Raw genomic sequence first — 22894 nt, forward strand, 5'->3', positions numbered from 1 at the left:
AGTATTTAATAATGAATGTATGTATCTGTGTTTTGTGACAGTAGCATTTTATTTTTCTTTCACTTCCAAAAGGTGTGTCTATATACTGTAACTCAAAGAGAAATATATCTGGGTTGATGTAATTATATTTGTTGAAGAATATACACTTTTTAGCAGTTACTTATTTTACAGAAATGAGAAATGGTTTAATCTTTCCTGATTTGTTATGTGTTTTGTTGTTTGTTTTCCCTCAGATACATATGAACCAGATGGTTATAACCCAGAAGCTCCTAGTATTACCAGTTCTGGTAGATCTCAGTATAGACAGTTCTTTTCAAGAACACAGACACAGCGCCCCAACCTGATTGGCTTAACATCTGGAGATATGGATGCAAATCCAAGAGGTAAGAATGCCTTGAACTTTTTCTGATGCTAAATGTTAGGCTATATAAATATAAATGTTATGGATATAGTTATTACATTTGCACTTCTGATTTCACTTGAGGAAATAAAGATCTGAAAGAGGAGGATACTTTAAAAAGTTCATGGAAAGATTTGTATTCTCTATTAATCCTATTTTTCCATGAACTTTTTGAAGTACCTTCATACTTATATACCGTCTCTCTTAAGGGTGCTGTGTAACCAGCTTGAATTTTTTTTAATAACTTTTTTAATCTCCAAGTTTTATTTTAAAACTGATCATTTAAGGGCTCACTTTATATCCTGATAGCTATGCTTTATGCTAATAACAGTGAGAATCTAAAACAATACAATAAAAAATTATCATTTCACATTTTTAACACTTACGATTATAACCATAAGTTAGGACCTTTATGAAGCTTAAGCACAGGGCTGGCTGACTAGCTCAGTGAGTTAGAGCACAGCCTTATAATACCAAGATCACAGGTTCGGATCCCCATACTGGCTAGCCACCAAACAAAAACAAAAAAAACCAAATAAACAAAGCTTAGGCACAAACCTTAAAAATAAAACTAAGATTAAATGTGAGCATTTACCTTTAATATGGGTTGATATCCTCCTTCCCCCTCTTCCCGAAAAAAGGTTGTTTAATGAGTTTGATGACATTCCAGTTTCTTAACTTATTATAGTTAGATTTCTAATATTTAATTCCAATTTGAGTGACTGGCTGTGGGGCCATACTGACAATATTTTTCTGATTTAATCATGTGGTGAACATTTTTCTATTCTTATTATCTTTCCTATCCTGATTTTATTAATTCTTCTTCACTGCCATTAATAACACTAATAAACTGTTACCACTATAGGCTAACAGTTTTTGTGTCAGGACTACACCAAATCCTTTCATATTTATTATTATCTCTTGTATTCCTTACAACGGCTCCATTAAAGAGATACTATTTTTGTTCTTTTTTTTTCCACAAGTGAAGACACTGAGCTTAGAGAGCTTATAGAACTTAACTAAGGTCACACAGGTGTTAAGTGGCAGAACTAGAATTTGAATGCAGATCTATCTAATTCCAAAGAATACAGTCTTAATTTTTGTGCTGTAATGCATGTATTGTTACTGAATTACCTGAAATTAGTGGGAAGATCATGTTCTCAGTGATTTCACGCTTTTCCTTTGTCACTAGCTGGTCTGTCTGTACATTCATACACAGTAATTCATAGATAATTTCTCCCGGTGTAGAGGTCATGTGGTTTGTATGCTACAGGCTTGCTTTGTTATCTTGAGCAAGTCACTTAATCCCTAGCTATAGCTCTTCTTTTTAAAGCCCCTCAGTAAAGAAAAGCATTAAGCAATATCAGGTGGTAATGATAACAACTATTTAAGCAAGACATTATAATGGCATCTCAAATTCTAAAATGCTTTATCCCATAACAATTGTTATCTCCTCCATTTGCCTTTTGAAACAGATCCAGCAAGGGCAGGGATCATATCTATTTTATTTACTAATTTACACCCAAGGTCTAGTACAGTTCCTGAGCTGTAAAATAGCTGTTCAAGAAACAAATGTTAAAGGAATGAATCTTTACATCTTAATTTTTCTATCACACAGATGAATGAAACATACCACTTCCCACCCACATCCCTATCCCAGTGTTCAGCCCTACATATGTTATTCTTTGCTTCGTGCAGTTGCTAAAATTAGGGGGAAAAGGGTGCTGGCTGGTTAACTCAGTTGGGGGAGCATGTTGCTGATAACACCAAGGCCCGAGGTTTGATCCTTATACCAGGCCAGCTGCCAAAAAGATAAAAACATAAAAGAAAATTAGGGGGAATACTCAGGGTATAATAGGCATAGTTTTGTGTTGTTACTTTTTTGTTCAGTACATCTCTTCTCACCCACTGGTAAGCTATTGTAAGGTCATTTTCTTACTGTATTTTAGACTTAACTGCTGTGAATGAAATTACCAATTTATAGTATTTGGCTTTGGATTTTCTTACTGACTTTTAAGTTTGAAAATTTTTAAGCCTACAGAAAATCAAAAGAAATTCAGTAGACACCTGAATGCCTTCACTTTAGATTTACCAGCTGTTAACATTTTGTCACCTTTGGGCATGAATGCTCACTGGAAAAGAAGGCATTTGTAATATTTTCTTGCTGTCAGGAATTAGTAAAGTGTTATTCACTGTGCTTTTTAGCTTTTAAAATAAATGTTTTTATGATTTGAAATTCCTTAAAAACTCAGTAATGTGAATTTTTGTTTCCAACAGCTGCTAACATTGTCATACAGACTGAACCACCAGTTCCTGTTTCAATTAATAGCAACATAACCAGAGTAGTTCTTGAACCAGATAGCAGAAAAAGAGCTGTGAGTGGTTTGGAAGGGCCACTCACAAAGAAACCTTGGCTGGGAAAGTAAGATAATTTGCTATTAGTAACATCTAATTGGTGATTTTGTTGTTTTGTTTCTACTAGTAAATTAGCAAAATTAAGAGTTGTTATTAATCAATGGTTTTCAGACTATGTGGCTCAAAGTTAGGGTTCCATGTTTAGAATTCTCTAAAAATTGAAAAGTTAACAGAATATTCATAATAGGTATTTGTGATTTGTTCCTGCCTATTTCCGTGCCTAAGCCAATATTAAAATAATTGAGACACTGGAAAGGCATAGAAGAGAAGAAAAAGTTCTGTACCTTGGCAGAAGTTAAAAATACAGCATTAAAAAATAATGTTCTAATCTTGCTTTAATGTAAGACTCCTTGATAATTGTGGTAGATCTTTTTAGCCTATGATTTTTAATGTCATTTGGCCTTTTTCTCTTTGTAATCTTTTGCTATTCACTCTTCTTTCTCTCCACTGGTTCTATTCCCATGTAGTAAGGATGATGTGAAAATTGCTTAGTAATTTCTGAAGAATGTTGAGCTTACACAAGGTCCTTTTTTAGTAAATATAAGCTCAAATTCTTGGCTGATGTATCTCTTGGCTAGGCATGACAATTAATCAAGGTCTATTAATATTCCTTTCAGGCAAGGGAATAACAATCAAAGTAAACCAGGATTCTTGCGAAAGAATCAGTATACGAACACCAAATTAGAAGTCAAGAAAATCCCTCAGGAATTGAACAACATTACCAAACTGAATGAACACTTCAGCAAGTTTGGAACTATTGTTAATATCCAGGTATGTGTGTCTATTTCAATAACAGAATCCATGCATTTTATGGGTCTTGGGAGGTTTTCCTGTCAGGTCACCTTGCTTTAATGAGTCAGTCGTTACTATCATCATCTCTGCTCAGTGTTGTGAACTCCACCATATATCTGTATTCCACATTTATGATGGAATTGTTAAATTGAATTTGTTCTTGTGAATTAATTTGGTTTCTTTCTGCAATCTGTTCCTGAAAGGCTGGGCTACTTACTGTATTTTTGTTCATAGTTTACCTCTGAACAAAGGCCTTTTTTTTTTTTTTAAACCCGTGTTAATATTCTAACTAGATAGCTGAAATTTTTGGTAATTTCAAAGATTGTAACCTTGCCTGCTGACTGACTTTTGTGTTGTGGGAAATAATAATGGTTTAAGGATGGTTCTAATCTTGAGAATTTTAGGCAGTGTAATATGTTATCCAAGATCAAATAAATTGTAGCTTTTTAGTTTTGCTGTCTACTTGTTAGATATTTGAATTTATGAATTTGTGGTTGGGAGTTATCTGTAATTGAATACCTACCTGAAGCCTAGTTTAAGTTAGCATTTCAGTCTGTTACCCCTGATACTTAAGTGTTGTTGTCATCAAACCAAAATATAGCTGAGTTTAAGAAGCTAGTATTGGGGGGACTTATTTCAAAGAATTGAGCCAACATATTCTTTTTTGAGAGATACTTAAGAATTTTTTTTTTCCTGAGTGCAGAAGTAGTTAGTACATGTTAAGTTTTATAAAAAATTGGAGATACCTTAAACACAAGTGAAAAAACAAATCACCTAAATCTTGCCACTTGGCATTGACAACTGTTCATCTTTTGATGAAAAGACATACTGTTTTTATTTACTTATATGGAATAACACACATACACACACACATTCTCTTTTTAAAAATACTTCACACACTAAAAAAATGCAAAAGATGTGATCATGTCAGATGTCTTTATCATCTTTTCTCTTAAATTTTTCCTAGGTCATTATTCTTTACAGCATTTAGAAAAATTTAGATGTCTTAATGTCGATAGATGTATTAGTCTGCTCAGGCTGTCACAACAAATACCATAGACTGATTGAATGAGTGGTTTCAGTGACAGAAATTTATGTTTTTACAGTCTGGAGGCTGGGAAGTCTAAGACCAAGGTGTTGGGTGATTTGGTTCCTGGTGAGGGCTTTCTTCCTGGCTGGCAGACAGCTGACTTCTTGCTGTGTCTTCTTCACATGACAGAGAGAGAGAGAGATCTCTTCCTCTTCTTATAAGGCCTTCAGTCCTGTTTGTACAGGGCTCCACCCTTATGACCTCATTTAACCTTAATTACCTCCTAAAAGCTCTGTCTTCACGTAGTCACTTTGGAGGTTAGGGTTTTAACATATGAATTTGGTGGGGGGGGGGACACAATTCAGTACATAGCAATTGCCATAATTTATTGAACTATTCTCTTGTTGGGAATTTATGTGTTTCTATTATTTTCTTAAAGGTTGCTTTTAAAGGTGATCCAGAGGCAGCTCTCATTCAGTATCTTACCAATGAGGAGGCCAGGAAAGCCATTTCCAGCACAGAAGCAGTTCTAAACAACCGATTTATTCGAGTCCTATGGCATAGGGAAAATAATGAGCAGCCAGCACTACAGTCCCCAACACAGCTGCTCCTGCAACAACAGCAAACACTTAGTCACCTCTCACAGCAGCACCATCACCTGCCACAGCATCTTCATCAGCAGCAGGTACTGGTGACCCAGTCTCCTCCGTCAACGGTGCATGGAGGTATCCAGAAGGTAATCTGGTTCACTGGGAATTAAAGGCCCTCTAGTCCCAACCTCTAGATCAAGTGTTTCTTATTCATGGTCTTTGGGTCTTCTACGTCCGGGCTACTCATAGTTTGTTTGATCTACAGACCAGCAGCATCTGATCTCCTGGGACCTTATTAAAAATGCACATTCTTGGGTCTCACCCCATTCTAATGAATCAGAATCCCTGTGGGTGGGGCTCAGGAGTCTGTTTTTAACAAGCTCTCCAGGTATGTTGTTCTACATCAGAATCACTTACCTGGGTGCAAGTTCCTGGGTCTCACCTTCCTGTTTCCTACAGTCAATCTCTAGATATGGGGCCTGTAAATCTACATGTTTAAGAAATACTCTTTGGTGATTCTTATGCACAGTAAAGTATAATAATCTTCCACCACTGAACAACTCTGAATCTAGAACTACTTATTTGTGTTATAATCAGTCTCCCTTGTATCCACCCATTTGTCCTACCTTCTCCCACGTAGACAAATTCTGTTCCTTTAACAACTGGAATTAGAAGCTCCAAGTGAATTGGGATTTTGACCATTATATTCATCCTATCCCCCCCCACCCCTCCATGCCTAAAACAATGCCTGGTAGATATTGCTCAAAATGTATCTCTTACTCGGGAGAGGGTGGTGCTGATAACACCAAGGTCAAAGGTTGGGATTCCCACACCAGCTAGCCACCAAAAAACAAAGACAAAAAACAAAACAAAGCAAAAACATATTTGAATGAATAGATGAAGGGAGGAAAGAACAAACCACCACACACGAGAACCATTTAGATATTGACAATAATGATAATCTCCACCTCACTCTTCTCGTGTTTAGATTAAATACATTCAGATTTTTAAAATAAAAGTATTCTTTATAGTACATAGTCTCAACTCCATTTATCATCCTGCTCATTTGCATCAAAACTTTTATTCACTGTTGTCTATATCCTGCTTCATGTTAGGGTGCAGAGATGAATATCTCCTCTGATATTGGATGAATAATGTAGAAAAGAGTAATACCAGCACTTGTGATCATTAGACCATGTTCTGTTAATGCAGCCCAAGATTGCATTATGTTTTTGAGGTGATCATTTCACATTGTTATTCACATTAAGCTATTATCAGTTAAAAGCCCCTAAGTCTGTCAAAGCTTTATATATTGAAGGGAACATTAAAAAATTATTAGCAGTTTTTATGTGTATATATGCATGCATCTTGTTGTGACATATTTTAGACATCCAAAAAAGTATGGATGATGTAATGTAATCATTTGTATATTCACCACTTCACTTCGAAAATAAAACCTTACAGATAATTGAAGTACCCTCCCATTCCCATGATCCTTATCTTCTTCTTAAGGTAATCATTATTCTAAATTTGTATCACGTGTTTATTTTGTATGTGCAGATGATGAGCAAACCACAGACATCGGGTGCATATGTTCTTAACAAAGTTCCTGTTAAACATCGTCTTGGACATGCAGGTGGTAACCAGAGTGATGCATCATCACACTTGAATCAGTCTGGTGGTGCTGGGGAGGATTGCCAGGTATGCATTATCTGTGAACCTTAAATATATTTAGAGTTATTCAGTGACACAAAGAAGTTAACAGATTATCATCCAGATTTGTAATGTAAGACAAGTGTGACAGCTGACCTAAGTGTGGCAGGTGTACCTCCCTAATTTCGAGACTGCCCTTGTAGGATTTGTGTTTTGAGAGGCTAGTGGAGGAGGTAGTAATTGTGATAGCAGGAGTTGTGTCAGCTCCTAAATGTCAGGGGCTGCTATTCTTTTTCTTACAGTTAAAAAAATACATAGTTTAGGGCCGACCCCGTGGCTCACTCAGGAGAGTGCGGCGCTGGGAGTGGCACAGCGACACCAAGCCAAGGGTTGCGATCCCCTTACCAGTCACCAAAAAAAAAAAAATATATATATATATATATATAGTTTAAAGAGAAGGAAAATATAGGGTTACATTCAGAAACAAAATGTTATTGCTAAAAAATAATTTTTGTTTTTGACTTTTGAATGACAAATTTATTTATAAAGAACTGATTTTTATAAAAGAAGTTTTTAAATGTAAAAAAAGTTTTAGCTCCTAAAGAGTAGAAATTATGCAGTTTTTCTAAAACAATTGTTTTAAACATTTTTAAGAGTTCATTTAATCATATTTGTGTGTTCCTTTTTTTTTTTTTTTTAGATATTTTCAACTCCAGGCCATCCAAAAATGATTTATAGCTCCTCAAACTTAAAGACATCTTCAAAACTTTGTTCAGGGTCTAAATCTCATGATGTTCAAGAAGTTCTTAAAAAAAAACAGGTAATAATATTGATTCTTCTTGCCTTACAGAGGAAGGAACCCATTGAATTCTTAAGTGATTATGTTAACACCTTTAGATCAATTCATGTTGTTATGGAACTACATCATATTGCTTATTTATTAGCTTCTCTATTTAATGTACACTTCAAAAAAAGATGAAAAAACAGAAAATGTTTCACTATTGCCTTTGAGTGGCCAATCAAGTACAAGGAATAAAATTTTTTTATATGTCATGTTTTATTTCCTCGGAGAGAGAAGCAAACTCATTTATTTCACTATTTATTTTCTTTCTTAATTTCTTCTTGATTTTATGAGTTAGATGATGTTTCACGTAACGTAGAACATTTATGTAGTTAATATTCATATGATTCAGTTCCAAGTTTCATCGTCAGTTTAAGTTCACAGAATTTTTCAAGTAAAATAGATATTTATATGCACTATCTCAGTATAATAATTAGAGATAATTAACAGGAGGGTGGGTGGCAAAATTTTCCTGCGGAAATCCATAGATTTTGCTATCATTTCTAAACCTGAAGCTGCATCTCACATTCTTAAACTTTAGAATTTAAAAATAAAGATTTGGAATATTACATTGGCAGGTGAGAACAGCTTTCTTCTTTTTTTTTCTTTTTTCTTAATGACATTAAGGTCATTCAAGTCAATAAGCCTCATAGATGTAGCTCATTTGTGTACAATATTTTAAATGTTTTTTTAAGTACAGTTGTAAATGTAAACTTTATTAAATTGGAAGTGTTGGGGAAAATATATTCAAAGATTTTATTTCTGGTTTCAGCTGTTTTATGATTAGGAAGAAAATTTGTCTTTAGGGTTGACCTGGACGAAATGAGTTGAGAATATAGTAGCTTCATACATTGTTGGCAGATTTTGTTATCTATTATTCATTTCATTTTTACCTATTCATATAGGAAGCAATGAAGCTACAACAAGATATGAGGAAAAAGAGGCAAGAAGTGTTAGAAAAACAAATAGAATGCCAAAAGGTAAGACAAGAGCTCATTATTTGCATGTTGGAATTGATGTATAGAATTGATTTTACAAAGATGTTTATAATAATAAAACTTAAAAAGCCTTATTTATATTAAAGTTTACTAAGCATAATTTTATTTTGTTCTGTTTACTTGTAGATGCTAATATCCAAGCTAGAAAAAAACAAGAACATGAAACCAGAAGAAAGAGCAAATATAATGAAGACATTGAAAGAGCTTGGAGAAAAGATCTCACAATTAAAGGATGAATTAAAAACATCTTCTGCAGTCTCCACACCATCTAAAGTGAAGACAAAAACAGAGGTATCTTTTTGCATTTTTCATTTAACGTAGGGTTATTGAACATTTGCCATGTGTTTGGCAATTTGAAAGTACAGTGGAACCCTTAGGTAGCTAATAGCCTAATAGGGAGATTAGATAAGCAATTGTACAGTATTTTTGTGTGTGTTTGTGTAGATGCTGGGTATTCTCTTTGAGAAGAGGTGATAATACGCTGTTTGGACAAAAATGTGTTTTTTAATTGAGTTTTTTGTTCTCTTTGCTGAAGATGAAGATGTACTAAGTGATGAGGAGAAGAGAGATATTTCCTATTTTAGCAGTTTTTTTCTAATGCATTAATACTATTGTAATAAAACTATCTCTTTCAATAGTCAAAAGATGTCACTGGCTTTTATGTGGGTAAAAAGGTGGCATGCTATTGAAAAGAATAATCAAAAGTTTTAGATTCATTTACCTCTAATTTTATTAATTTCTGTTTCCTTATCTTAGGAGGTACTTGCTTTGTTCCATTACACCACAGCTCTGTAGTGGGCTTTTAGATAATTTCTAGCCCTTTGAAAACTGAGAATAAATTTGTCAGATATGCAGAATACAAATTGTTGTGTACAATATTGTATTACATTGTAGTGTTTCATTAAGATTATTTTTAAAAAATACAATAGAAATGTTATTTCTATTGAAATTTCCTCCAATTATAGAGAGAACATATGTACATTTTAAAAATTAAATAGTACATGGGAGGAAAAAAACCTCTCACATATGTACATTTTAAAAATTAAATAGTACATGGGAGGAAAAAAACCTCTCACAGTCATGCCACTTAGACTGACAAGTAATTTGTTTCTAAATTATTAAAAAAAAATAAAAAGTGGGCCGAGCCCGTGGCGCACTCAGGAGAGTGCGGCGCTGGGAGCGCAGCAACGCTCCCGCCGCGGGTTCGGATCCTATATAGGAATGACCAGTGCACTCCCTGGCTGAGTGCCGGTCACAAAAAAATAAATAAATAAAAAAAATAAAAAATAAAAATAAAAAGAGAGTTGCAGCAATTACCAGGTTCCAATCTAAAAGTAATTATGTAACTATTACCTTTGTGCTATTAATTAATGAGTTTTAACTATATAATTTATTTTGCCCCACTGTGTTTTATTTATGATGCTTTGTTAATGTAACAATTATTCTCAGCTACCCCGCCTCAGTGACTGAGTGTTCCCAGAGTCTGATTTTTAGGTCACCTAATGCAGTAATACTGCTTATTATTTTCCACAGATATTATTGTACTTTCTAAATATTTGCAGTGTTATGTCTGTAAAGCTACTTTCTTTAAAGCACCCAGGTTTTTTGTATCCTCTCACTCTCATTTTCCCAAAAGAAATGTGTGTCGTTGTGTAACTGTCATGTCCTGAATAAGATCTTGGAAGTTATCTAAAAAATACCTTTTTACTTTTAATTTTTCCAAAGGCCCAGAAAGAGTTATTAGATACTGAACTGGATCTCCACAAGAGGCTATCCTCAGGAGAAGACACGACAGAATTACGGAAAAAACTCAGTCAGTTACAGGTTGAGGTGAGATTTAAAAGAAGTTAGTGACCCACCACATTTACCATCTCAAAAAATAGTTTTCTCTTCCTCTATTTATAAGGCTTAGTCTAACAATGTACATTCTACCTTTTGCTGATATTCAGGCTGCACGATTAGGTATTTTACCTGTGGGTCGAGGAAAGACCATGTCCTCTCAAGGTCGAGGAAGAGGCCGAGGCCGTGGAGGAAGAGGAAGGGGCTCATTAAACCACATGGTGGTAGACCACCGCCCCAAAGCACTAACAGTTGGGGGATTCATTGAGGAGGAAAAAGATGAATTACTTCAGCATTTCTCAGTAAGTTTTCAAAGTAGCAAATGCCAACTCTTAAGACACTGTATTCAGCATTTTCCTTTCTTCGATCTGTATAATGTCAGATGTTTTATAAATTGAAAATTTAGTTGTAAAAGCATGGGTATTATTAGCACATTCTTATTAATACATTTCAAGGTGAAGAAGAAGCTCTTGCTTTGTAATTCCATAATATTCCATATAAATGTATTTGTAATGACAAGTTCCAAAGCTACGTTTAATTTTTGTTTTAGGATTATTACAGGTATTTGTAGTCAATAAGTGAAAATAAACTGAGATGGAGGCAAAATTAAAAGAAAGAATTTATTAAGGTAACAGACATGTTTAGTTATATTCTGTATAAAGAGTTGACCACCTTTAGGCAAACATGCAAATAGAGATTTGCTACAGGGAAATGTTTTTATTACTTTGGACATACACAGAGTATATATATTCTCTTTTCAAGCACTCAAACTATACAAATGTGAAATACACAAGAAACTGTATACATGTGAAATCCTCCGTATACAGATGTGAAAACCAAAGCCTAGAATGAACCAAGATCGTATAGTTAACAAGTGTCAGAACCAAGATAACCAGGTTCCCTATTTCCTCAAACAACTTTTTTGAGAGAAAATATTTTCAGCCCTATTACATGTCAAACATAATGAGGGAAATCGTATAAATAAGGCTTTACTCCAAGTGTTTTATTAGTTTGCTTCCCCTTAATCCTGTTTAACCTTGACTCTTGGAGAATGGCAGACTGTTATAATGAGTGTCCAGATTTGAGAGCCACCTGGGTTGTGGCCAGTTCACTCTTGACCCAGTTCTTTCACTGGTGTAACCCATATTTTCCTTTTTTTGTAAAGTAGAAGAATAGCTTTAAGTGACTTTGAGGAGTAAAATAGATAATACGTGGAGGAGTGCTACACAAGTGTGGGGTATTCTTGTGGAGGCTGCGTGAATATACAAAGTAGGCTATATGTAGGAACATAAAGATGTATACATTAATAATAGTATATATAAGAAGTTGACAGACTTTTTCTGTAAAGGACCAGATAATAAGTATTTTAGGTTTTTGTGGACTACTTATTGTCTCTGTCACATTTTCTTCTTTTTTCCTCTCCTTTTACCTGCTCCCTCCTCTCCTATTTCCTCATTTACTTCTTTTATCTTTTAATAACCTTTTCAAAACCATAAAAGCCATTCCTAGCTCATCAGCCATCAACAACAGGGTTCCAGGCCCCATTTGGCCTGAGAGCTGTAGTTTACAGACCCCTGGTATATGTTACTGTATTTCTTTATATATTAAATATTTAAGTTCAAAAATATTTATTAAAAATATGAAATGTAAGGGGCTGGCCAGTTTGCTTATTTGGTTAGAGCATGGTGCTCCATAACACTAAGTTAAGGGTTCAAATCCCTGTACTGGCCAGCTGCCAGGAAAAAAAAAAAAGAAATATAATAAATAGAATTTTTGTATTTTAAAAATCAAAAGCAGTAAGTTCGGAAAGAACTTTCTTAAAAAAAGAATTTTTATCTATAACTTTTATTTTGCAGAGGAATGAGTATATTAAAGGTCTTTATGAAGAATTCCTGTTAAGTATTTTAACATTAATGCTTACTTCAAAAGCTAAAATTTTTTGAGTCATAGAGCCTTGCTTAAAGAGCACAGACACCACAAGAGCTAAAGTACATTCCTTCATCCTTGATTAAAGAGAGGTCCAGTTAATTTCAGTGAGAATTATTTTTTAAGTTATTTTCCAAAAATGTGGAATATTTGGACTGTATTTTGGCATTTTTCAAGTAGTATGCATCATTTAACTACAAGATTTTTGAATGGTGGTAGTGTGGTTTTAGCTGTTGTACTCAGTGATATAGGGTAGAACTTGGATTTTTTTTTTCCTTCCTGATTATGAAGGCAATTCAGGCTTCTCTCAGGATACATTTGACTGCAAGTAACAGATAAATAACTTGAAAAACATGGACATTTATTTTTTTTCTTTTCAAGAAGTCTGGAGGTAGGAGGTTTTAGGATTGATTAATTCAGAAACTCAGCCACACAGGTTCTTTCCATATTTCTTCTCTGCTATCCTTGTTGCTGGCTTTTGTTTTTAGGCTTTTCCTCTCATGGTATCAGATGGCTGCAGCAACAGTTCTCATAGCCTCCAGTAAGAATGTCCAAAGGCAGGAAAAGAAGTATACCTTTCTTATGCCATTTTTTAACATTGTGAGGGAAACCTTCCCAGCAAGTATTCCCACTCACCACTATCACCACCACCACTCCTCCCCCAGCCCCACCTAGCAATGTACCTTTGTATATCTTAGCCAGAATTATCACTTACCCATTTCTGAACTTATCCCTGTTGAGAGAATTGGAGTTACTATGATTAAACCAATTGTGGTTCACCTTCTGAGCTGAGGCTCACATGTGGTGACTGGCTGGTGATGAAAATCAGGATCTGTTTTAAAAAGAAAGAGGTCAAGTAGTTGTTGGTTTGACAGCTAGCAGTATCTTACATGATGTTCATTGAAGAAAACAGAAAGATGCAAATATATAAAGAAGAAAATAGCAACAACCTCTAGTATGTTAGAATCTTTTGTTACAATTTTTTTAGTTCTGTTTTGATTAAAGCTATACATGCACATCATTTGAAGAGTCAAATTAACTTAGCCATAATGTTAAGCAGTCTCCCACTCTATTCTCTTCATTTTTCCCTTCTTTAGAGATATCCACTTTTAACTCTTTTTGCTGATTCTTTTGGTATTTTTTTCATTTCTGTTTTTACTGTTACTTCTTGATTTTTAAATTTTAAGCATTGTATATTGACTTCCTGTTAGTCTTTCTGCTTCCCACCTCCCCAGTTTTTGTGGTTTTTTTGTATTCTCTCTCATTTTCTCTCTTTTTTGTGTGTGTGGGCTTATGCCTTTAAAAAATAAATCACTCTACTATCATTTCTGTTGGTGGTGGGGGGGTATGAAATTACATACAACAGATGATCAGTCCTCCATCTTTAGCCAGAAAACCATTTGAGTCTTAAGAAAGTAAGAGATTCAGAAGTTTGAGCTTCTGCATGCCTACCCCCCCACCCCGCCCAGTATTTATATAATTCATTACAGTTTTTATGCTCTTACTGGCAAGAACCTCTAATTTCCCACCCCTGCCTTTCCTGGAACTTCATATAAGGCAGCTGAGTACCTCTGCTGTAATTACAGAAGACTATTCACAAACAGCTTTTCCCCATAGCCTTTCAAGATAGCATTTTTACCCATCTTCCAAGTACCTGAAAAATATATTTGAGAGTTTCACTGTATATGGGAGTGATACCTTATAGTTAGGCAAGTAATTTTCTTTTGCATTTATCAGAACAAAAGTTCTTTTCTTTGGTTTTAACTTTTGGAGAGACTTTTCTGGATAGTGCTTCATTAATTGCCCTTCTTCATACCTTGTTAAAAACTTTCAGTAATGTAGATGTGTTGTGAACTACTGATATTTGCTGTCATTATCTATCACTAGTGATTGGGAGGTTATTTTTTTTCTGTACACTATACTGTTTAGAGGATTCTTCTGATAAAAAAATGTAATCTTGGTATTTAGTTTTAGTAGTGAAATGTGGCAATAATAGTTTTGTGACCTTTACATCACTGAGACTATAAACTGCCTTAATTTTCTTTCTCTTAATTTAAAAAATTTCTTTAGAAAGATAATACCTGCTCTAAGAATATCCAAATAACACAGTTATAAAGGAGAAAGTATAGCAAATCTGAATTCTCTCCAGTTACATTTTTATGAACATCTTTGCAACTCCTATATCTTTCATACGCATACATACTACCCGCACTGTTTGGAGTTTGTTTTTTTCACCCTTATCATATCATGGGAGTCTTTAATGTTTATGAATACAGGTACACATTTGTCTTTTTTTTTTGGTTTTTTGGCAGCTGGCTGGTAAGAGGATTTGAACCCGTGACCTTGGGGTTGTAAGGCTGTGGTCTAACCGTATGAGTTAACCAGCCAACATATGTTTATCTTACTTAAAGGCATTCTGTTGTAAGAATGTACCATTATTGATGTGCCCAGCCTCCCATTGATGGTTAGTTAGGTAGGTTTCTCATTCTTCAGTATTACATACAGTGTTATATACATCTTATTGGATTTGGCCTTGTTGAATGGGATAATTTTTCATTACGTGGGACAGTCCTGTACATTACAAGATCTTTAGCACCCCTGGCTCCCACCTACTTAATGCTCTTCAGTCAGTGTGACAACCAAAATACTACCTAGAATGATGTTACTGTTTCCAATTGAGAACCATGACTTTAGGTAGATTCCTAGAAATGAGATAACTGGGTTAAAGGCATGCATATTTAAAATGTTGGTATAGCTTACCAAACAACCTTTCAGGAATGTTGTGCTAATTTATGCCTGTAGTAACATTGGATGAGAGTACGTATATTTTCCCATACCTTCATGTAGCACTTGAGTTTTTTTTTTTTTTTTCCATCTTGGCCAGTCAGGTGATTGATGAATGATGACTGGCACAGATTTGGCATTAGTTTCTTTTTTTTTTTTTTTTTTTAAAAGATGACCGGTAAGGGGATCTTAACCCTTGACCTGGTGTTGTCAGCACCACGCTTAGCCAGTGAGCGAACCGGCCATCCGAATATGGGATCCGAACCCGGGGCCTTGGTGTTATCAGCACCGCACTCTCCCGAGTGAGCCACGGGCCGGCCCTGGCATTAGTTTCTGACTTAAGAAAATGGCGAGACTAGATAAATTTCTGTCAGAGCAGCTTCTACCAATAAAGTTCCAAGAACCCTAAGCTACTGCATATAACTTCATTTATGATATATAATTGATATGCTCATATCCATATATATGTTTTGTTTTTGTTTTTGTTTTTAATTTGAATCATTTTATCTTCTTGGCCAGCACACATACAAAATGTAAAAGGAGTAAAAGTGTAGATGCGTACAATGAAAAATAAGATTCCCTTCTACCTCCAGTCACTTGATTTCACTCCCACAGGCAATTACTGTTAACCAGTTTCTCATAAAAGATACTTGAAAAAGTCACTGGAAAGATTTGTATTATTTTTTAATTCTATTTTTCCATGAACTTGTTGAAATACCTTGTATCTTCTCAAAGGTAATCTCTGTTACAGTCTTGTGCTGCATAACAATGTTCCAGTCAATGATGACTTGCATATATGACAGTGATTCCATAAGATTATAGGTATGTAGTAGGCTATACTATCTAGGTTTGTGTAAGTACACTGTATGATATTCACACAATGACGAAAATGATATACTTCACAGAAAGTATTCCTGTCACTAAGCAACACATGACTGTATTTGCTCTCTCTTTTACAGAAATGGTAGCATGTTAATAAATACTCTTTCATACATGTTTTTATCACTTAATATATAGTAGATTGTTATTAGAGATTGTTCTATACTAGTGCATTTGGTGTTGCTTCATTCTTTTTAATGGCTGCATGGTATTTCATTATGTTGATTTATTGTTACTATGTTTATATAGTACCATATTGACGGACATCTAATTTTTTCTCAATATTTCCTTATTTCAATCCATATCTAGATATTTGTGTGAGAGAATATATTGCGTATAGAAAAATTAGATATTTTAACAGATAAGTGATTTTTTAAGAGGTCAGTCCTAAATTTTTTAAGTCCTTTTTTAATTTAGAAAAGTAATCCATGCAAATGGTTAAAATTATGGTTAATAAAAAGTAAAAATCTCCCTTCTTTTACTAATTTGCTTACTCTTTAAGATAGTTGCTGTTCTTTGATATCTTTATAGAAAAAAATTATGTATATAAGAATACATATATAAAGCCTCTCACTTTCAAAACATTTACCAAAATGGGATCATATTATAAATATAGGGCTGCATTCCAAACCTTGCTTTTTTCACATAGAAATCTTAGCTATTTGGTATTTCCTTAAAATCATAAAGGTGTAAGACGCAATTTAAAATGTTTATTAAAAACAAACTATACCAATTAGAAACATATAGTTTAATGATTTATCATAAGGCACACACCCATGTATCTACCCCTAAAGTCAAGAAACAACATTCACAGCAACCCAGAAGACCCCCGTGTGCACCCCCAGTCTCTATCTTCTCTACTCCTCAGAGAAGTAACATTATCTTCACTTTATGATAATCTCCTCATTGCTTTCTTCATACAGTCCATCCTTATTATTTGCAGATTCCATATTTGCCAGTTCTTCTATCCACTAAAATGTATTTGTAACCCCCAAATTAATAGTCACGGTGCTTTTGTAGTCATTCTCAGACATGCACAGTGTTGCAAGTTCCCTGGTGCCCATGTTTCCAGCTCAGGTTGAGTAAGGTGCTGCTTTGCTTTCTTCTTTCAGCTCTCATGCTGTAAACAAATGTCCTTTTTGCGGTCTATTTAATGCCACATATTTCTCAGTTTTTTGCTTTTTGTTGGTGATTAAACTGTTTTAAATGGCCTTCAAGTGTAGTTCTGAAGTGCTTTCTAGTGTTCCTAAGCGCAAAAAGGCTGTGATGTACCTTACAAAGATACGTGTGTTAGATAAGCTTTGTATAGGCATGAGTTGTAGTGCTTTTGGCCATGAGCTCAATGTAATGAATCAACAATGTTTATTAAATAAGGTGTCTTTAAAGAGAAACACACATAAAACAAGGTTATGTACTGATCACTTAACAAAAATGTTGTGATCTTCCAGAGGCTCATAAGAATATATAACCCTGTATTCTGTCAGAGCCAGTGGTTTAGTATTTGCTAATTCAGTTTTTATGGAAATTTTTTTAGAGCATAACTACTGCAGATAACGAGAATTAACTGTAGTTTTATCACCTAAATGTAAATTCCTAAATATTATCGTATTATTCAGAGGGCTGGTCAGTTAGCCCAGTTGTTTAGAGTGTGGTACCAATAGCATCAAGGTCCAGGGTTTGATCCCTCTACCAGCCAGCCACCAGAAAAAAAAAAATCATATAATATTATTTGGCCTGTTTTTAAAATTTTATATTAATGAAATCACACAATATGTCTTCTTTTGTGTCAGTTTGTTTTGTTTACCATTGTGTTAGATTCATTCAGGTTGTTACATGTAACAGTAGTTTGCCATTTGTATTGTTTTATAATATTCAGTTGTATAAATATACCACAATTTCTTTTTCCATCTTCCCACTGATGGATATTTGGATTATTTGTACATTGTGGCTTTTATAAACAGTGCTGCTATGAACATTCTTATAGATGTCTTTTACTACACATGTGCACACATTTCTGTTGGATATATGTGGAATTACTGAATGAACCTCATCAGTTTTAGATTCTTACTAGTTTAGAATTGGTTTAGATTTTCACCAGTCATGTATGAGAGCTCCTGATTTGGTATTGTCAGAATACATCTTTATTCTAATTGCTGATCTTACCTGATTTGTAATAAATTAGATAATGGGAGTTGCTCTTTGTTACAGACTGTATACAAATTAAATTTCTGGTTCTCTCCCTTCAATAATATGTATGTAGTACATTTAATGCATTAAAATTCCTTTTGGAGGACCAAACTGCTACTCTCTTTGGAGGGCAACCCAGTCCTTACAGACTAAAAAATCTTTATTGCTTTTTCTGATTATAAAAGTAATATTTTTTATTTAAAAATTCAAATAATACAAAAATGAACGAAACAAATAATGAAAGCCTCTATAATTGAGCTGCCAGAGGATAGCGTAAGGGCAAAAGATGTCTGTTACACACATTAACTGATTTTTAAAAGATGGTAAATATGTATTTGGATAAGTCCATTTTGATATGCAGGTTTGATATTGTCCCAGGAGTCAAAAGTGTTTTGTGTTAGGTTACAAGCATATAACCCCCACAAGGAATGATGTTACTTTTTTTCTTAGATCACAGCAGAATATCTATGCAGGCAGTAATTGATGTGTTAAGGGTCTGGTCTAATGTACAGTCTTACCATGCAGTGCTCCAAGTGTTTTATGGAAACATTTGGCAAATTCTTTATGAGGTTTATCAACGATTTTCCTAGACAAACTAGAGTGAGACCTCAAATTCAAAAGAACTCTTTCTATTATGTTTTCCAGAATTGCACCCAAAATGGGGATATTTTACATTTCAGCACCTTTGATAGGAAGGCTGTAGGGATGACCAAGCTTTTACTTTTGGGAAACTTTGTGTCCCTATTCTTTTGTCTCTGTTGCTTTGTCTTTAACATTAAACTTTTGCTTTCTCTTATTGGAATTTGCTGGGGAGGAAAAAAGTGTTTAGAAGGTAGACCGAGAAACACATTTGAAACAGAACAGTTTTACCTTGAGGTTGGATAGTTGGTGTTTAATGTTTATTGAATATGTAGATGAGCTGGGTAGTACTTGTCACTGTATAGCATTTCCGAAGAGACAGTGGGAACACTTTATCAAATATAGGTGAGGCTGTAAGAGCTGCAGTGAGATGAAAAGACATGAGATGACTCACCTTTTTAAGAAATTGTGTATGTATTTTTAAGGTTTTAGTCTAAACATGTAGATGTCAGAGCTTAAGATCAGTAATTATATTGATTAAAAAAATTTGTTGTCCACATTATTACTTTTATAAGTAGAGTAGCTCTATAATTTATCATCCCAACCAAGACAAATACTAAAATTTACCTGACATAGACATAAACCATGGACTATCCTAGACAAACCAGACCATATAGTTGATCTAATTACAAGGGACTTCATTTTCTTCTAGCTCTCATTGAAAATTGTTTGTAGATCCACCTAAACAGATTTTACCATAAAATTATTACCCTTTTCAAATAGCACAAAATTTGAAGAAATCAGTAGTAAATATGAGTGCAAACTTATGCGTTCTTTTAAAATGTATTTTAGGCTGCAAACCAAGGGTCAAAATTCAAAGACCGTCGGCTACAAATATCATGGCACAAGCCCAAGGTACCATCTATATCCACTGAGACTGAGGAAGAAGAAGTCAAGGAGGAGGTAAATTTAATGAGTGAAAATAAGAGTTGGATTAGACTACTTCCTGATTATATATTTTTCTTGACATTAAGTAGTATAAATTAAAGAAATAAATGTTGGGTTTTGCCTTTATGAATGCAGTTAGTTAAGACCAGTCCAGAAGTTTAGTACAGAATTAGAACAGCTACAGAAATGACAAGCTCTTTGGGGAGTTATTTTCTTCTGGTCTAGGAGAGACTGTTCTTTTCTTCTCTTTTATTTACATTTATTTTGGCTTAGCCTCTAGAATTTTTATTCTGGTAAATGAGGACGTGGATTATATGAACAAATTAAATTTTAACTGGTTGTTTTAGCTTTTCGTTTCTTCAAGTTCCATCATGATAGATTTGAATTTTTTATTTTCTCTTTATGTACAATTGATTAAAATAAAAGTGTGTAGAAGTTGGACATAGAGGGAAGAATTGGAAAACTAAGGACCTAAATAATACGAGTACTGAATAATAAGCTTCTTAAAACATATGAGAATTAATTTTGCTTTTTTCACTCCTGTATTTCTAATTAGTTTAGTAAAGTGAACACAGCCTGCATCAAGTTATTCCAGATTCATCATAATCTTGGTTTTTCAAAGATGTCTAGCATTTATAGTTGATTGTCTTCTGACTACAGTCATTTCTCTGTATCCATGGGGGATTGATTCCCCCCCTTGGGTTCCAAAATCCCTGGATGCTCTGATCCCTTGTATAAAATGGCATACTCTTTGCATGTAACCTATGCATGTCCTCATGTATACTTTAAATCATCTCTACATTACTTATAATACCTATTGTAATGCCTATGCATCACTTCATTCATGTGCATTCATCATAGTACTTGGTACACAACAAATTCAGGCTTTGCTTTTTGGAACTTTGGAAATTTATTTACCCCCAAGTATTTTCCATCTGGGGTTGGTTGAATCCACAGATGTGGAACCCATGCATTTTACCTAACAAAAGCAGAAATGCTCCCTATGTTAAAAAAAGAAAAGTCCTGGTATATTAGTAATATTTGTAGATACTTCTACTTCGTGTAAGATTTTGGATTTTTGTATAAGATTTGAAATGTCAGTGTAATGGGGAAGTTAGTGTACTCATCCCTCACAGATAATTGGATCGGTATACTTGTAAAAGGAAAGATACAGGAGTTTGAGTGGTCATTTATTTTCCTTATTTTTAGTTAATGTAATAAAATTAATTTAAATCAATTCATTAGAAATATATCTCATAGGTATTTTTTATTTACCCTACTAAATGCCCACATATTGTTTATTTTATTTTCCTGGTGATGTTAGAATGGAAATCTCCTAGCAGAATTTTCAGGGGAGAAGAATTTATGCCATTAAAAAAATGTTTTGAATTTTTTCTCCCTGAAAGATCTTCTGAGTACATCACTTATAAATCCAGCTTGGGCTTTGTATACGAGTCTATTTGTCCTTTGGCCTAAAAAGTATTTTACGTAACATTCTTATACTACTAAGCAGATTTTTACCCTCTCTTTTTCTTCAGGAAACAGAAACCTCAGATTTGTTTTTGCATGATGATGATGATGAAGATGAAGATGAATATGAGTCTCGTTCATGGCGAAGATGAAATCTGATACGAGCTGTATAATTTTTAGGGATATTGTTTAGAAAAACAACTTTTTAAAATTATTTAAAGAAGTCAATGAGCCAAAAAAATTTTTTTATTTTTTCTTTTTAACACAGTAGGTCTAAGGATAGCAAGTTTGCTATTTAAACACATCTCATAATTGTACGTGATATTAAAGCACCAAAGGCCTAGTGACTTTTACACAGTTGTGAAGATCCACAGGAATGACATGGATAATCTCTAGAGCCTTATTTTCCACACCACCTGTTTTTGTTGCTATTGGTGTTGGATTATGATGTAAATGACAGGGTGTTCAGAAATTTTATTTTGGATTATAATCTGCTGATAAAATTTCATTAAATGTCAAAATCGCCTGCAATCTCTTAACTCTCAGCTGTTATGGATGGGTCGTCAGACAGTAGGAGATATTTGTAATTAAAATACCCTTTTGCTTTCAAGAGTTGTCTTGGAAGAAAAGTAAATGTATTATTATTTTTTTTTTACTATGGAGGAGCCCAATTTGTATTCAATCTAAATTTTTTTCAGGGTTTTTTTGTGCAGTAGTACTATTTCAGTGAAAATCACAGCAAACTCTGTGTTCTTAAATGCTATAAGGCAATGGTAGCTACCTCTGGTATTTCCATGCTCTCATATTAACTCCTGAACTTTTCCTGCTACTGATTCTTATTTTGCTTTGATACTTAGCATTGGTTTAGTTCTCCTTTTTTTTTAAAAAAAATAACACTCTCAGAATGTAAAAGGCTTTTACCTATTGTCCGTCTCTTATCCCCTTTTTCTTCCTCTTGCCTTTTTATTAATAGGCCTGACTTAGCCATTATAGAGATTAATTGATCCATTTGGGCCACCAAAAGTCAGTCCCCAATAAAAGGTTTAAACCAGCACCTTGATAAATAAGTGATGTTTTGATGAGACTAATGGAAGGATTTGGGGGGCAGAGAGAGTCACCAGCTTTTTTCTTTTTCCCCCTCCTTTTAAAGCTCCAGTTTAGTTGTAGTTACACAAAAGGATTAAAAGGTGTCTGAAATTCTTTTTCTCAATTTAAACCATGATGCTGAAGTGACTGGGGGTAGGGTGGGAGTAGGGATGAGGGTGGGATAGAGGGCTGGGTATGCTAGTAATAAATGGGAGTCATAACTTGACATTGATCAGATGACCTTATATTTTCATAATTTTGTAGCTTGTTGCTATCCATGAACACATGCATCCTTCAGTATAGACAATTTCCTTTACTGTGTGCATTTTTACTGTACACTGTATAGAGTAGAGAATTTGTTAAGTAAAATATATATGTAAATTTATGTCTTTGTGTTCTGAATGTTAGATGGAAAAAAAGCAGAGGAGCAACACTACACTGTACTGACCCCTGGGGAAATAAAATGATTAATGTACA

The 22894-nt window shown here is 34.2% G+C and overlaps 1 protein-coding gene across 4 annotated transcripts in view; it reads left to right on the top strand.

The window, feature by feature from the left end:
- Positions 1-22563, top strand: part of RBM27 (RNA binding motif protein 27) — a 55198-nt gene extending 32635 nt beyond the window's left edge. For all 4 annotated transcript variants that reach the window (XM_063086559.1, XM_063086561.1, XM_063086560.1 and 1 more), the window contains 12 exons: positions 234-383; positions 2678-2822; positions 3433-3586; positions 5077-5373; positions 6788-6928; positions 7581-7700; positions 8627-8701; positions 8846-9010; positions 10445-10549; positions 10669-10860; positions 19766-19876; positions 21400-22563. In XM_063086559.1, coding sequence (XP_062942629.1) covers positions 234-383; positions 2678-2822; positions 3433-3586; positions 5077-5373; positions 6788-6928; positions 7581-7700; positions 8627-8701; positions 8846-9010; positions 10445-10549; positions 10669-10860; positions 19766-19876; positions 21400-21483 — 1739 coding nt within the window. In that variant the 3' untranslated portion in view covers positions 21484-22563. The remainder of the gene's footprint in view (positions 1-233; positions 384-2677; positions 2823-3432; positions 3587-5076; positions 5374-6787; positions 6929-7580; positions 7701-8626; positions 8702-8845; positions 9011-10444; positions 10550-10668; positions 10861-19765; positions 19877-21399) is intronic.
- Positions 22564-22894: the final 331 nt, after the last annotated feature.

This window comes from Cynocephalus volans, chromosome 2 (genome assembly GCF_027409185.1).
Source record: "Cynocephalus volans isolate mCynVol1 chromosome 2, mCynVol1.pri, whole genome shotgun sequence".
Classification (NCBI taxonomy): domain Eukaryota; kingdom Metazoa; phylum Chordata; class Mammalia; order Dermoptera; family Cynocephalidae; genus Cynocephalus; species Cynocephalus volans.